At 34.9% G+C, this 15397-nt stretch overlaps 1 protein-coding gene across 1 annotated transcript in view; it reads left to right on the forward strand.

The window, feature by feature from the left end:
- SPATA7 (spermatogenesis associated 7) overlaps nt 1-15397 on the forward strand; it is a 70225-nt gene that overhangs the window by 22183 nt on the left and 32645 nt on the right. The window contains exon 6 of the mRNA XM_044659987.1: nt 13521-13654. Within this exon, the coding sequence (XP_044515922.1) occupies nt 13521-13654 (134 nt within the window). The remainder of the gene's footprint in view (nt 1-13520; nt 13655-15397) is intronic.

Genomic DNA, 15397 nt, shown 5'->3' on the forward strand with positions numbered 1-15397 from the left:
GGGGGGGGGGGGGGAGGGGGGATGCAAAAGTGAGGACACAGGGAAAGGGATGCTAGGAGATGAAAGGAATTCTGGGGAATGTAGTTTAAAGGTACAAAATCCTCTACTTACACACAAAGGAGATATAGCACAGTCCAGATAAAAAGTAATGTCTTGCATATTTTAGCCCCTCCTTGATATTTTCATATTTGCAACTTTTCACTGGCCAGTTACATCAAGCCTTAGAATGTTGCAGAGCTTCCTGGAAGAGATCTCTAACCTCTCAGAAAAGTTTGGTCTGACCATTCTTTTTTTTTTATTATTCTTTGTTTTTTAAAGCCTTGTACTTCGGTGTATTGTCTCATAGGTGGAAGATTGGTAAGGGTGGGCAATGGGGGTCAAGTGACTTGCCCAGGGTCACACAGCTGGGAGGTGGCTGAGGCCGGGTTTGAACCTAGGACCTCCTGTCTCTAGGCCTGACTCTCACTCCACTGAGCTACCCAGCTGCCCCTGGTCTGACCATTCTTGGGGGAAAAACCAAGGGAATTAAGAATGCCATGTTTCCGAGTTCATGATATGCCTTCAAATGGATATATAGATTTGTCCATAGTGTGAATTGCCTTCAAGAAATTGCATTGGTCAACAGGAGCCCAAATTAGGGTAGTAGCAATGGAATGGAAAAGGAATGGAATGGAAAAGAAACATTGCAAAGGAAAAAGAGGACCTGAGAACTGGTTCAATATTAGGAAAAGAAGAGGAAAGGGTAAAACATGACTCCAAAGCCACTAAAACACCAACAGAATTTAGGATTAAAAAGATGGCCTTTTGTTTCCAAAATAAGCCAGAGGTCAGGAAAGAAACTTTGCAATTTCTTGAAGGCAATTTAGCCTTTTCTCCTAGTTCAACTGTGTTCTCCATTCATGTGTATTCTCTGTCCTAAAAATACACACTATGGACAAATCTATAGACTATCCATTTAATAGACTAAATATCATAAAACTTATTTGGCTTTCTCCATAAATTTAGAAATGTTTCTTTTTATGTATATACTTCACATATTGAGAATTGTAATATAATTTCTTGATTTGCCTTTGTAAATACTATTTACCTCAAATATTTAATTTAAAGTTTTTCATGCAAAAATTAGTTTATTCTTATTAAAATTCACTTTGGATAATTTCACACATGAATTTAAATATATTAAAGACTTTTTCAGAGCATAAGTACATAGATAATACATAATTGGGATGCTAATTTATTCTTCTAGATAGTTGAGGAAAACACTTATAAATGTGCATTATTTATAACAGTATGCATATTTGTTGTTGGTGTTGAGTCATGTCTAATTCTTTGTGATCCCATGAACCACAAGCTATTCATGGGATTTTCTTTGCAAGGATACTGGAGTGGTATGCCATTTCCTTCTCCAGTGAATCCAGTGGTTCCTTTTATTAGGTAATCAGTGGGTCAGTGACTTGCCCAAGTGATAAGTGTCTGAGACAGGATTTGACTTCAGGTCTTCCTGACTCCAGGCCCAGTGCTCTGAACGGTAGCTGCATATGTGTATGTATGTATGCATGCACACATGCATGCACACACACACAGACACTCAATTCTTAATTCTATTAGAAACATTTTTATATACCCCAAAGTGGTATGCTTAAATGTTAAATGCCCTTTTTTACCTGATCTCTGTGAATCATTTTAGCTAAATCTTTTTTAGCAAAATTGTCCTTTTCTAGCTAAAATAGATCATTTATATAAAGTACGTTTCACTTTTAATTGGGACTGTTTTGCCAAATGACTCGTGAACACTTTAAAGTCCCAACAATAAATATGTAGGCAAAATGAGATTGACCTTTTAACATGGATGCATAATCAGAAACATTAGTTTGTCAGTAGTCACTTTGCTCACCTAAACAAAAATAATCATTGAAGATTAAATATTTTCTGCATTTTACATACCAGTAATCATATTATTATGACCTCTGAAAAGTAACCACAATGTAAATTATTTAGTTTGTTTTCAATCTTTTGGGAATCACATAAACGGACTAGGTGAGACTGTATTCATTTTCTCACTGATCATGGAAGCTTTGATCCAACAGTTGGGACTCTGAATTTGAGATTAAAAATCCCAAGACCTGGGGGCAGCTAGGTAGCTCATTGGATTGAGAGCCCGGCCTAGAGAAGGGAGGTCCTAGGTTCAAATCTGGCCTCAGACACTTCCCACCTGTGTGACCCTGAGAAAGTCACTTGACCCACATTGCCTACCCTTACCACTCTTCTGCCTTGGAGCCAATACACTGTATTGACTCCAAGACGGAAGGTAAGGGTTTAAAAAAAAAAATCCCAAGTCCTAGGAGACTGGATTTTAGAGGACTTACCCTACAATTGTTTCAAGTATTCTGTATACATTCATTCATTCATTTCTTATCCATAGTATGTCCTATGTTATGCTAAACTAAGGGGGGGAGGGGTTAAACTTTTTGTGTTATAGAACCCTTTGGAAATTTGGTGAAATCCATGAACTATATATGTACATAAAATACAAGGTATTACAAGGAAATCAGTTATATTGAAATTCAGTTTTAAAAAAACATTTTTTTAGGTTCAGGGTTCACAGGCTAAGAACTCTGTACCAGACTTAAAGAATTGTTCCTTTCTTCCATAAATATAAATCTTCAAACTACAGTAGAAATCTGTAATCATTTTTTATTATCCTAGAAATAAAGTTCATTGGCATTAATGGAACTAAGTTAAAAACCACTTAAATGCTTTGTTAAACTATATTGAAAATGTTCTTTATATAATTAATACATTTTGAATTTTGAATTTTTTCATTTGTATTTAGAACCATAGAATTTTAGAGCTAGAAAAGACTTTAAATATCTTATAGTCAAGCACCCTCCTTTCATAAATTAAGAAACCCCCCTTTCATTGCATTGTAAGGTAAAATGACTTGCCTAAAATGGTCCAGATAACTAGTGACTTTAAAATTAATACTATAACACCAAAAATTGTTTTATATACACATAAAAAAACAAGTAAAACCACTAGATGAGTTATCCCTGCATTTTAAGTCAACTACAATAACCCTCCCTATATTTGTGTGTGTATGTGTGTGTATGTATGTGTGTGTGTGTGTGTGTGTATAAGCATCCACACGGATTTAATCTTATTTAAAGTCCCCAGTCCCAAAACTATATAAAATGCTTGTGAAATACCCTGGTATGGTGAATAGAATGTTAGACTAGGCATAGAGAAGACTATGTCAAATGCAGTCTCAGACATTTACCTCTGTGATCTGGAAAAATCACTTAACTTCATTTTTCTACTTTTCTAAATATGGGACTATTTGGAAGACCAAATGAAATAATGCATATAAAGTGCTTTGCAAACCTTAAAATGCTATCTAAATATTTATTGTTATCTTGTTCCCACCTGTTTTTGTTGGGAATCAAATAGAAATGGTCCTAGACAGGTCCCTATACTGTTGTTATTCTTTTATATTAATGTCCTATGGACTTATTCACAGGTGGATAAAATAACTTTTATGATTAAATGGACATTAAGATATAAATTCATCCTCAGTAGACTACTAAAAACATCTTCCACCCAGTTTCGGTGGTACCCAGCAAGAAGGACACTATACACTTTTCTGTTCCCACAAGAGCTGATCTCATCTCTATTTTGAAAGCTTTTCATTCTATGTATCTTAAAGATTATGATCATTTTGATATGATAACAGATATTTAAAACATTCATAAGATAAGTATTTTGTCTAGGACATTGTGGGCAATGGTTCAATTTATATTAATAGTCCTGTTCTAGTATGCTTTGTAGATTGAGTTATTCCAGCTATTCTAAACTCTCTTTGTAGTGTATCTGTCATATCAGTTCATGAAATATAAAGAGTGGCATGTCTTGCTAAATGATTTAGTAATGTGTATTTGGAATTTTATATCTTTGAACTACATTACCCAGCATCCCTTTCCTCTTTCATCCCCACGTTGCATCCTTACACTGTATTGATAAAGTTGTATGTAATCCCGCCTTTGGATTCCTCTTCCCCCACTCTCCTCCTTGCATTCTCTCCCAAGCCCCCCATTCTGGTATCCTCCTCTTTGCTTAAACTATCACCTTTTCTTCAAGTTATTATCAATAAATCCTTATAAAAAATAATACTTGAAGTATTTGAATATTCATTTTTAATCTTACAGTTGGTATTCCATTTTTTACTTATATGGTGATTTTTTTTGCCAAGTTTCTACTGTTTCTTTGCATAATCTATATTGATCACTAAGTCTAGACCACACTAAGGGTAGTCCTTCTGTATTTTCTAGAGGCAATGACTCACTGTCATAAAACCTTTTCCACAGATCTAAATGACTTAAACATTTACTCATGCTTCTTTGTTGATATAGTGTTGGCTGAGTTCATATGCATGTCACCCATTGGAATCCTTTTGATTCCATTCTTGGATCTTAGCCATTTCATTGGCTCCATTTAGAAACAAATCACTTTTGCTTTCATTTAACAAACTGAATTGTTTGTTCTTATCACCCCCTCTATTGTTCAGCTTTTTCTAAAAGCATTTCTGTGGTTTTTAACCTGTTTCTTATGAGAGTGTTCTAAAAATATCTGTCAATTCTCTTTTCAGTGAAGAAAAATTAATATTCATATAGTTTCTTACATATTACATATATTATATATGTATATTATATTATAAGGTGATAAACCCTATATATAGTTAAGAAAAAACAGTTATTTTATCTACTCATGAGTAGTTGTTTGTGAGGATATTTATTCTAAATTTATTATGGTCCATTTTAAAGTTTTAGAAGTAGAGTTTAAGACTGATATTAAATAGATGTCAATTGCTTTAAAGTTGTTCTTTGTATTCAATTTTGATTTTAGGATGCCAGAAGGTCACTTAACATATTTATCCAGGGTCTTCTTATATTTGATATCTTTATCCTCACTGTGTCTTTCCTGAAAAGAAACCAAGGTATTTGTGGGCATTGCCTTCAAACGTTGGATCAAGCTTGAAGCTTTGAATCTCTCTAGCTTTCCCTGATATATATATTAAGAAGTTTATACCTATTGTATCCAAATATTATTTTGATGTCATTAGAGAAGGAATACACAAGATGAAAGAGCTATTAATGTTTTGTGATGGGGACTATAAAATTTGTTGTCCTTAATGGATATCAGGTGATTAATAAGATATTTTGGGAGAACTCCTTTAATTAAGAAGCCATAGTTTTATTTAGGAAAAACGATAATCAATTTAAGACCAGGCAGAATTATAGTGGATTTAAACTGTCTCTCTAAAAAATGTTATATTTTATATTAATTGTTCTTAAAATTACTGTGAGAGCTGTGTTTTTAATGAACAGTTTAGTCAGTTAACAAGCATGTATTAACTGGTTACTATGTTCTAGGCATTATGTTAAGCACAGATGTTTTAAAAATGAAATAATCCTTGAATTTATTTTTTAAAATTCAGTTATTTTATTTTCCCAATTACATGTAATAATTTCAACATACATTTTCCAAAATTATAAGATCCAAACTGTCTCCTTCCTCTTATCCCTCCCCTCACTCAGAAATGATAAGCATTTTGATCTGGGTCATACATGTATTATACAAAACACACTTCCATATTGGTCACTGTGGTAAGAGCACACTCATACAAAACCAAAATCCCAAAATAAAGCCATAAATAGACTAAAGAAAATGATAATATGCTTTATTCTGCATCTGTCTATCTCAACAGTTCTTTCTCTGGAAGTGAATAGCATTCTTTGTCATCAGTTTTTTTCTGAATTGTTGCAGATCATTATATTGCTGAGAGCGGCCAAATTTTCAGAGTTGATCATCAAACAGTATTGCTGTTACTCTGTACAATGTTCTCCTGCTTCTGCTTATTTTACTCTGCATCAGTTCATGCAGCTCTCTCCAGCTTTTTCTGAAATCGTCTTCCTTACAGTGTCTTATAGCATAATAGAATTCCGTCACCAACGTATACCACAGTTTATTCAGCCATGGTTCAATTGATGGACATCCCCTCAAATTCCAATTCTTTGCCACTACAAAAAGAGCTGCTGTAAATATTGTTTGTACAAGTAGGTCCTTTCCCCTTTTTTGCTATCTTTTTGGGATACAGACCCACTAGTGGTATTATAGGATCAAAGGATATGCACATTTTTATAGCCCTTTGGGCATAGTTCCAAATTGCCCTCCAGAATGGTTGGATCATTTCACAACTCCACCAACTGCATTGGTGTCCCAATTTTGCCATGTCCCCTCCAACATTTATCACTTTTCTTCACTGTCATATTGACCAATCTGGGTTTGAATCATAATCCTATCACAAACCAACTATGTGACCTTCGTCAAATTACCACTTCTCCCTGGGCTTTAGGAAATGCTTATCACTTAGAGCAGTGATGGGTAAACTTTTTAAAGAGGAGGCCAAAGGAAAGGAAATGCTCATCTGTCAGTCTATTTCTAAGGCAACTCTTTCGAAGTTTCATTGTATTGTATCTTACTCATTATATTCGTCAGATTAGGAATGTGCCAGATAGAACATTTCAGAGGGTTGTATCTGGCCTGCGGGCCCATCACTGACTTAGAGGGTTTGGACTAAAAGGTGAGCAAAGGTCTAGATCAGAGGTTAGCAACCTTTTTGGCCATGAGAGCCATAAACGCCACATTTTTTAAAATGTAATTTCGTGAGAGCCATACAGTGCTCACAGTGCACACTCCTGTAATGGGGCCTGAAAAAAAAAATTGACTTTATGGCTCCTGCAGAAAGAGCCATATCTGGCCCTCAAAAGAGCCAGATATGGCTCAAGAGCCACACGTTGCTGACCCCTGGTCTAGATCCTTGGACAAATCTAACTTGCCAGGTGATATGTACATTTTAATGGGAGTCTTTGGGCAACCATGCCTGATTCCAACAAAGTGACTTTAATGGAGGGATCGCAAGCGATGGGAGATATCAGGGAAGATTTTTCCTATAACCCACAAACCACATTGAATATACCCAGCCCTATCCATATTGACCTACCCAGATTTATCTCTTACCCATGGCCCTCAAACTACCTAGGCCAGTGATGGTGAACCTATAGCACAAGCACCAAAGATGGCAGCAGAGCACTTTCAGTGGGCACACGGCTGTCTCTCCCTAGAGTTCAATTCTATATAGGCAGAGGGACTCAAGTGGAACATCCCCCCACCCTTTTACCTAGCAGCCAATGGGGAGAGCACAGGGGATAAGGTAGGCAGCTCACAAATGGCAGAACTAGAAGGGAACAGAGAGCTTGGGCCACTCCCCTCCACCCAGCAGCCCAGTGGGAGTGCTTTCTCCCTTCCCTGTGTGGGTAAAGTTGGGCAGGCACACCTAGCACTTGGTGGAGGGGAAGGACATGGCACACAGTCTGGGGGGAAGGGACACTCCATCTTTAAAAGGTTTGCCATCACTGACCTTGGCTATCACATGGATTCTTTCCAAGTTCCTCTTCTGGGACCTTACCCCTAAGAAGGCCTGGCTAAGCCTTCTCATTCTCTCACATCTGATGATTATTTATAGCTTTGATTTCTTTATCTGGAAATTGCTTTTTCATATCCTTTGGCCATTTGTCAGTTGTGAAATACCCTGAATTCTTACACATTTGACCTAGTTCTGTATATATTTGATAAATTATAACTTGATTATCAGAGAAATTTGTTATAAAATTTTTCCCAGTTCAAGTTGTTTCCCTTCTAATCTTGGTTACATTAGATTTGTTTGTACAAAAGCCTTTTGACTTATTTAATATAATAAAAATTATTCATTTTACATATTATAATGCTTGCTGCCTCTTGTTTAGTCATAAATTCTTCCCTTCTGTTTAGATCTGACAAGTAAATTATTGTATGTTCCCCAAATTTACTTACAGTATCACTCTTTATATACCAAATCATATATTCTATTTTACTTTATCTTGGTATAAGGTGTGAGATATTAGTCTATACCAAGTTTCTGTCATACTGTTTTCCAATTTTCCCAGAAGTTTTTGTTAAATAGTGAGTTTTTATCCCCAAAGCCTGGGGTCTTTGGGTTTATCAAACATTAGGTTGCTAAGATCATTTACCCCTGTTTATTGTGCATTATCTAATCTATTCCAATGATCTACCATTCTATTCCTTACTCAGTAGCAGATTGTTATGATGATTACTGCTTTATAATTTAGTTTGAGATCTTGTACTGCAAGGCTACCTTCACATTTTTTTCATTAATTCTATTGATATTCTTAATATTTTGTTCTTTCTGATTTAATTTTATTATTTTTTCTAGTTCTGTATTATAATTATTTGATTGGCATGGCACTGAATAAGTAAATTAATTTAGGTAGAATTGTCTTTTTATATCTCAGCCTACCCATGAGCAATTGATACTTTTTAGTTGTTTAGATCTAATTTTATTTGTGCGAAAAATATTTTGTAATTGTATTCATATAATTCCTGGGTTTGTCTTGACAAATATATTCCCAGGTATTTCATAATGTCTAGAGTGATTTTAAATGGAATTTCTCTTTGTATACCTTGCTGCTGAGCTTTGTGTTTATATATAGAAATGCTGATGATTTATATGGATTCATTTTGTATCCTGCAGTTTTACTAAAGTTATTATTTCCACTAGTTTTTTAGTTGATTCTCTAGGATTCTCTAAGTATACCATCATCTCATCTGCAAATATTGATTCTTTAGTTTTTTCATTGCCTACTTTAATTTATTCAATTTATTTTTCTTTTCTTATTACTAAAGCTAGCATTTCTAGTACAATATCAAATAATAGTGTTGATAGTGGGCATCCTTCTTTCACTCCTGAAGGCTTCTAACATCGCCATTGCAGATTATACTTGCTGATGGTTTTAGGTAGATATTGTTTGTCATTTTAAGGAAAGGCTCATTTTTTCCCTATGCTTTATAGTGATTTTTTGAGTTTATAAAATTCTAGCCTCCCATACTCATTTGCTTCTGTATATTGTATACCTAATCTGTTCCACTGCTCAGCTCCTCTATTTGTTAATTGTTATCAAATTGTTTTGATGATTAATGCTTTGCCAGGAGTGTTTAAGATCTAGTACTGCTAGGCTCCCTTCCTCCAAGTAAATTTTGTTGTTATTTTTTCTGTCTCTCAAAAGTAATCCTTTGGTTATTTGATTGGTATGGCAGAGATTAAAGTAAGCTAATTTAGTGAGAATCATCAATTTTTATTATATTGGCTTGATCTACCAATGAGCAGTTTATAGTTTTCACTTAGATCTTTTTATTTGTGTAAAGAATATTTTATTATTGTGGTCATGTGGTTCATACTTTTTGAAGTCAATTTAAATAGGATTTCTCTTTCTCTGTTTTTCTAATGAATTTCATTGATAATAAGAAGAAATTCTAGGTCTGTTTTATGTCCTACTACTTTGCAGAAATAATTGTTTCAATTAGTTCTTTAGTTGACTTTCTAGAGCAAACCTTTTAGAGACTGAGTGCCCAAACTACAAACCTCATGCCACATGTGAGCCCCTCACATTACCCCAGAAAGGGGAGGGAGGAAGCACTACCATTGAGCTGCTGATTGAGGGACAGGCGATAAGAGAAATGTCCTCAGGCACAATGGAGAGGGGGAGGGGAGCACCTGCCTCCAGCACATGTGCCATAGGTTCACCAGCACAGCTGTAGAGTGTTTAAGTAAACCATCATGTCTTCATAAAGTGATAATAGTCTTTCTTTTTTGTCTATACTTATTCCTTAAGTTTCTTTCTCTTGTTTTGTTGACTATAGCCATTTCTGACTATATTTTTTAGCACTCTAATGGATACATCTTTGCTTTATCCCTGACCTTATTAGAAAGACCTCTTGTTTTTATCATCATTACAGATAATACTGGCTCTTGGTTTTATTATTATTATTTTAAACCCTTACCTTCCATCTTAGAATCACTTTTTTTCAAAGTATTGGTTCTAAAGCAGAAGAATGGTAAAGGCTAGACAATGGGATCAATTGATTTGTTCTGGATCCCCTAGCCTGGAAGTGCCTGAGATCAGATTTGAACCCAGGAACTCCCATCTCCAGGCCTGACTATTGAGCCACCTAACTACCACACTATTTATTATTTTTAATTCAATTTTATTTTATTTTCAGTTTCAAATTCCCTCCCTCTCATCCTCTCACTGAGAAGGCAAGAAAAACAGAATCCATTCCAAATATGAATAGGCATGGAAAATAAATTTCTGAATTAGCTATGTCTAAAATGAAAACTTTTGATATTACTCATTCTTCTCTCTTGAATCTATCCACTTTCTAGAGGTTGTTAGCATATTTCACCATGACTCCTTTGTAATTGTGGTTCATCATTGTGTTGATGAGAGCCCTGTGGAATAATATTTAGTCATTTGATCAGAGTCCTAAGTCTATTGATCAGAATAGTCTTGTACAATTGACCATTGTTACAATATTGCTGTCACTGTGTACAATGTTCTCCTGGTTCTGTTCACTTCACTTTGCATCAGTTCAAAAGTCTTCCCAGGTTTTTCTGAAACCATTCTGCTTTTTATTTCTTATAGAACAATAGTATTCCATCATAATCACGTACCACAACTTGTTCAGCCATTCTCCATTTGATGGGTACCTCCTCCCTTTCCAATACTTTGCCACAAGAAAAAGAATTACTATAAATATTTTTCACTTAAAGGTTCTTTTCTTTGATCACTTTAGGATACAGACCTGTAGTGGTATTGCTGGGTCAAAGGTTATGCACAGTTTTATAGCCACGGTTACAAATTGCTCTCCAGATGGCTAGATTAGTTCACAATTCACAATACACACACAGTACATTAATGTCCCAATTTTTCCATATCCTGTCCAAAATTTCTCATTTTCTTTTTCTGTCATATTAGCAAATCTGATAGGTATGAGATAGTATCTCAAAGTTGTTTTACTTTGCATTTCTCTAATTAGTAGCGACTTAGAGCATTTTTTTCATATGATTATTGATAGCTTTGGTTTCCTCTTCTGAAAACTTCTTATTTATATCCTTTAAACATTTATCTTTTGGGGAATACCTCTTATTTTTATAAATTTGCCTTGGTTTCTCTATATATTTTGGCTGCATTGTTTTTATTTGTGCAAAACCTTTTTAATTTCACATAATCAAAATTATTGATTGTCCTTTCCATGATATTCTCTCTCTTGCTTACTCATAAACTCTATAAATCTAACAGGTAAAATTCTCCATGCTCCCTTAATTTGCTTATGATATCACCCTTTATTCCTTTATGTCTGAATGATGTACCCATTTTCACATCATCTTGGTATATGATGTGAGATGCTGGACTATGCCTAGTTAATGTTAAACTGCTTTCTAGTTTTCCTAGAAGTTTTTGCCAGCTTGAATTTTTGGATTTATCAAACATAGATAACTATGGTCATTTTCTACTGTGTATTATGTACCAAATCTATTCCAGTGGTCTATCACCTTTTCATATATTTTTGTATGTACACAATATATACAATATGAATGCAAGGTTCTTAGGAGAGAGAAAAGGGTATTAGTAAGTAGTAAAATCATGAAAAGATTCTTGCAGAAGGTAGCATCTGAACTGAGTCTTGAAGGAAATCAGAGATTCCAGGAAGGAGAAAGTGAAGATGGAGTGTATTCCAGGCCTGGGGAAAAATTGCAAAGACACAAGAAATGGGAGATTCGTGTGATGTATACAGAACAGCAAATAGGTCAGGATAGCTAAACTGATGGGTAGTATGGTGAAGGGGGGTGGTATATAAGAGACTCTAAGAATAGGAAGAGGCCAGTATGTGAAGAGACAAATAGAGAAATTTATATTTGATCCTGTAGGGAACCTCTGGATTTTATTGAGCACAGGGATGACAGCAGACCAAAAATTACTTTGGCAATTGATTTGATGATGAGAGAGGCCTTCACTTAGAAAAATCCAGGAAGAGTCTCTTGCAGTACAGACAGTTCTCATTTTATGTAAATTTGCATTACACAAATTCAACTGAAGGAGAGGTACAGATAGAAAGACCCACATAAGGGGATATAGGGCGAAACAACTAAGGGGTTTCTACTTCTCAAGAGGAATTAAAGAGAAAGTCACTTAAGAAAAACAAAAAGAAGATATATCACAAACATGAACAAAGAGAGTTTGGAAAAAGGTATGCCTGCAGTTCATTCCTAGTTTTCATGAATTTAATAAAGATGAAATATTCAAAGAAGGGAGTTACAAGATTATAACATTAGCACAATCATTGGAGCTAGAAGTATTTGAGTATGATGTGAAAGTTTATTGATCATCATGGAGAAGAACTATGGAATGAGGATCAGATTGAGCCAGTAGCTACAAAAGATTGCAGAAGAAAGGGAAGCTTCATAACCTAGGTCAGACCAAAAAGATTTATAATGAAATAGCTGGCAGAAGCATTGTTTGAGTGAATTTTCTCTCATATTAAAAAGGTACATCAAAGTACTTGAATAGTTTTAAAAGTTGTAAGATTATAGGTGAGGATAATATTGCTAATAACATTTGATATATTATGGAAAAAAGAGATCTACTGTCCAAACATCTTTCAATAACTCTGTTAAAAAAGTTGTACAGCTAACAACTTTTGATAAAGGCTAGGTGCAGTGAGTGGGAAAGGTACAACATACTGTAAACCTATTGTTGACTGTACAGATTCTGCTTGTCATGGTACCTTATTTAATATGTCTATGTTTTAGTATATTTTATGACTTGCATAAAGCTATTATTTTGTGAATGCCTTTATTGTATAGGGAAAGTGAAGTGGATGGATAGAGGCAAATTCAAATTTCATAAAAATAGCTTTATGTAGCAATCTTCAGATAAATCTACTTATACAAAGCAAGAACTATCTGTAATGTGCATGAAAGATATAGTGCTTTCAGGTAGTTTGTTTCATAATGAACAAATTGACAAAAAAGAAGATATTGTATAACTACTAATTTTTTATTTCTCGTATTGAATTTTTATTCTTCTTTGTAAATACAAATACCTTTTTCTCAGCATTTTCTTATGCTCTTATTTTTTTGTTATTTCAGACCCATAAGACAGATAATTTACTCAAAAGTAGTTCATCATCTTGCAGGTTCCCATAAATTTTTTATGGTCATAGCTACCTTGGCTATGTATTAAATTGTCTTTGGATCATGGATCCATTTGTGGGGATTCGCAAAAATGCATGCATTTTTAATATGCATAATAGAGGACTCAGTGGAAAATGTTTTTAATGATATTTCAAAAAGAATAGGAACTGGTATAGGGCCTAAGAGAGATTAAGTGATTTGTCCAGGGTCATAGCCAATCAATATCAGAAGTGAAACTTAAACCCAATTCTTCTTGGTACCCTATCCACTCTCCCATGCTTCCTCTCTCATATTTCATTACTTCTGCCCCCTAACCCCACATGCACTCTTCTGTTTCACACCAATCTATTTAAATTTTTCTTTATTCTTTCCAAAGATTCGGATCAGCAGCGAAGAGAAAAACTTAAGAAGGAATTGGCACAGTGTGAAAAAGAATTAAAATCAGCTAAAATCTCTACACAAACAAGTAATAAATTTAGTCCCAGTCCACGTTTATCTCCAAGTCGAAAGGTAAGGTAAACTTTTAAAGTTTTAAATCTTTTAAAACTTCATTTGAAGTGTTAGTAATGTTATCCTATACAACAAATTGCTAAACAATATTTTCCTTGTTTGTCCACAAGAATGCTATCTTTAAGCCAGGGATGTGTATCAAGGAAGACCCTGATACTAGCTTGAGGGATGGACTATGGTATGATTAGGAGAGAAGATGCCAGAACTGACTAGTCACAAAGCAGAGCTAGACCAGGATTAGTGACAATTTGGAAAGTTATTAAGAGTTTTCTGAATGGTTATAATAGTAGAGTGATTGAGGAGAAAAAAAATCAGTCAGTCAGAAAACTTGGTAATATTATGTATTAGATACCACGCTAAATTCTGAGGATGCAAGAAAAAGCAACAACAGTTCCTACTCTCAAGGCATTTATACCTAATAGAGAGAAAGTATCCAAATCAAATAACTGGGAATGAGGGAACAGAAATGTAAATCTATCACTCTCCCCTGGGGGAGACAATATGCAAGCACTTTTACTGAGAAGGGACTGTTTAGGTGAGTGGTACTGGCCAAATTGGACCACGGTTAGGATTGAAGTGTAGAGGCAGGTGAAGCAAAAGTAAGATTGGTTATGAAAAGGCATGTGGTGTGACTCCCAAGGAAATTTAGCTTGCTTATGAAGATGTGTTGTGAAGTGTGACTTTCTAATGGGGTTATAGGGAATTCCTTAGGGTAGCTCATATCTTAAAAGGACCAACTTTCCAGGGTGAATCCTGTATCCCATAGCTGACCGCTATTATTTCTTGAATCTGAGCTGTTAAGATCTGCTTCTAAAAGCACTGCTGTGTTCTTAGAGCAGCCAAAAACTAAGTTCAGGACTGTATGGATAGTTTTTAAGTCCTTACTCCCCTCCCTCTCACTTCTGAGTTTTCAATGTTCAGTTCTTCTAGGGCCATTATTCTAATAGCTAGGCATTTGATTTCATTCTTACCTAACATGTTTTCTTCATCTCCAATAAACTATGAGTTCCTTGAGAGTAGGACTCCTCCATTTCTTTGTATTCCTAGTGCTTAACACAGTGCCTGGCATATAGTAATAAATGTTTATTGACAGCCAAATTAATGTGACTTTTGATAACCACTTATAATAATAATTTTGTGGGGCAAGGAAGCATCTTGAACAGCAGCCATATGCCAATACTTTTTTTACTTTTTACATATCTCATATTTCTTCCTCTCATGAGGAATTTCCATTAATCCAAGAATCTTTATAGTAAGGATTCTCCAATGATGCTGTTATAATACATTACTGTATAACTATTGATAGCTATCTATGTGTTTAAATTTTCAATTTCATCTTCACAGAGAAAGGAATTCATGTATTTAAATGGTACCATTTACTATCCCTTATTATAACATCTGGCACCTGGCTCTTCTGCTTCTATGTGACTTTGGCAAATTACATAAATTCTTTGATCCTCAGGGGTTTTTTAATATGAAATGGACATAATTCTTATATTTCTTACCTCACAGTGATATTGTAAGTAAAGTACTTTGTAAATTTCAAAATACAATACAGCCATTGAGGTGGAGACATGAAAAATTCTAGACGGGCCTAGAACGTACACTTAGCAGGGATTCCACAAGATAGGAACCTTGATCCAGAAGACCAAAGAGACATCAATAAGCTTCTCTCTCCACTTTTAGACTGTACAAGAAGGTGGTCAAGAAAGCCTGTGAATACTGGCAGTTGATGTGTCAGGA

This window comes from Gracilinanus agilis, chromosome 2 (genome assembly GCF_016433145.1).
Source record: "Gracilinanus agilis isolate LMUSP501 chromosome 2, AgileGrace, whole genome shotgun sequence".
In the NCBI taxonomy this organism is placed as follows: domain Eukaryota; kingdom Metazoa; phylum Chordata; class Mammalia; order Didelphimorphia; family Didelphidae; genus Gracilinanus; species Gracilinanus agilis.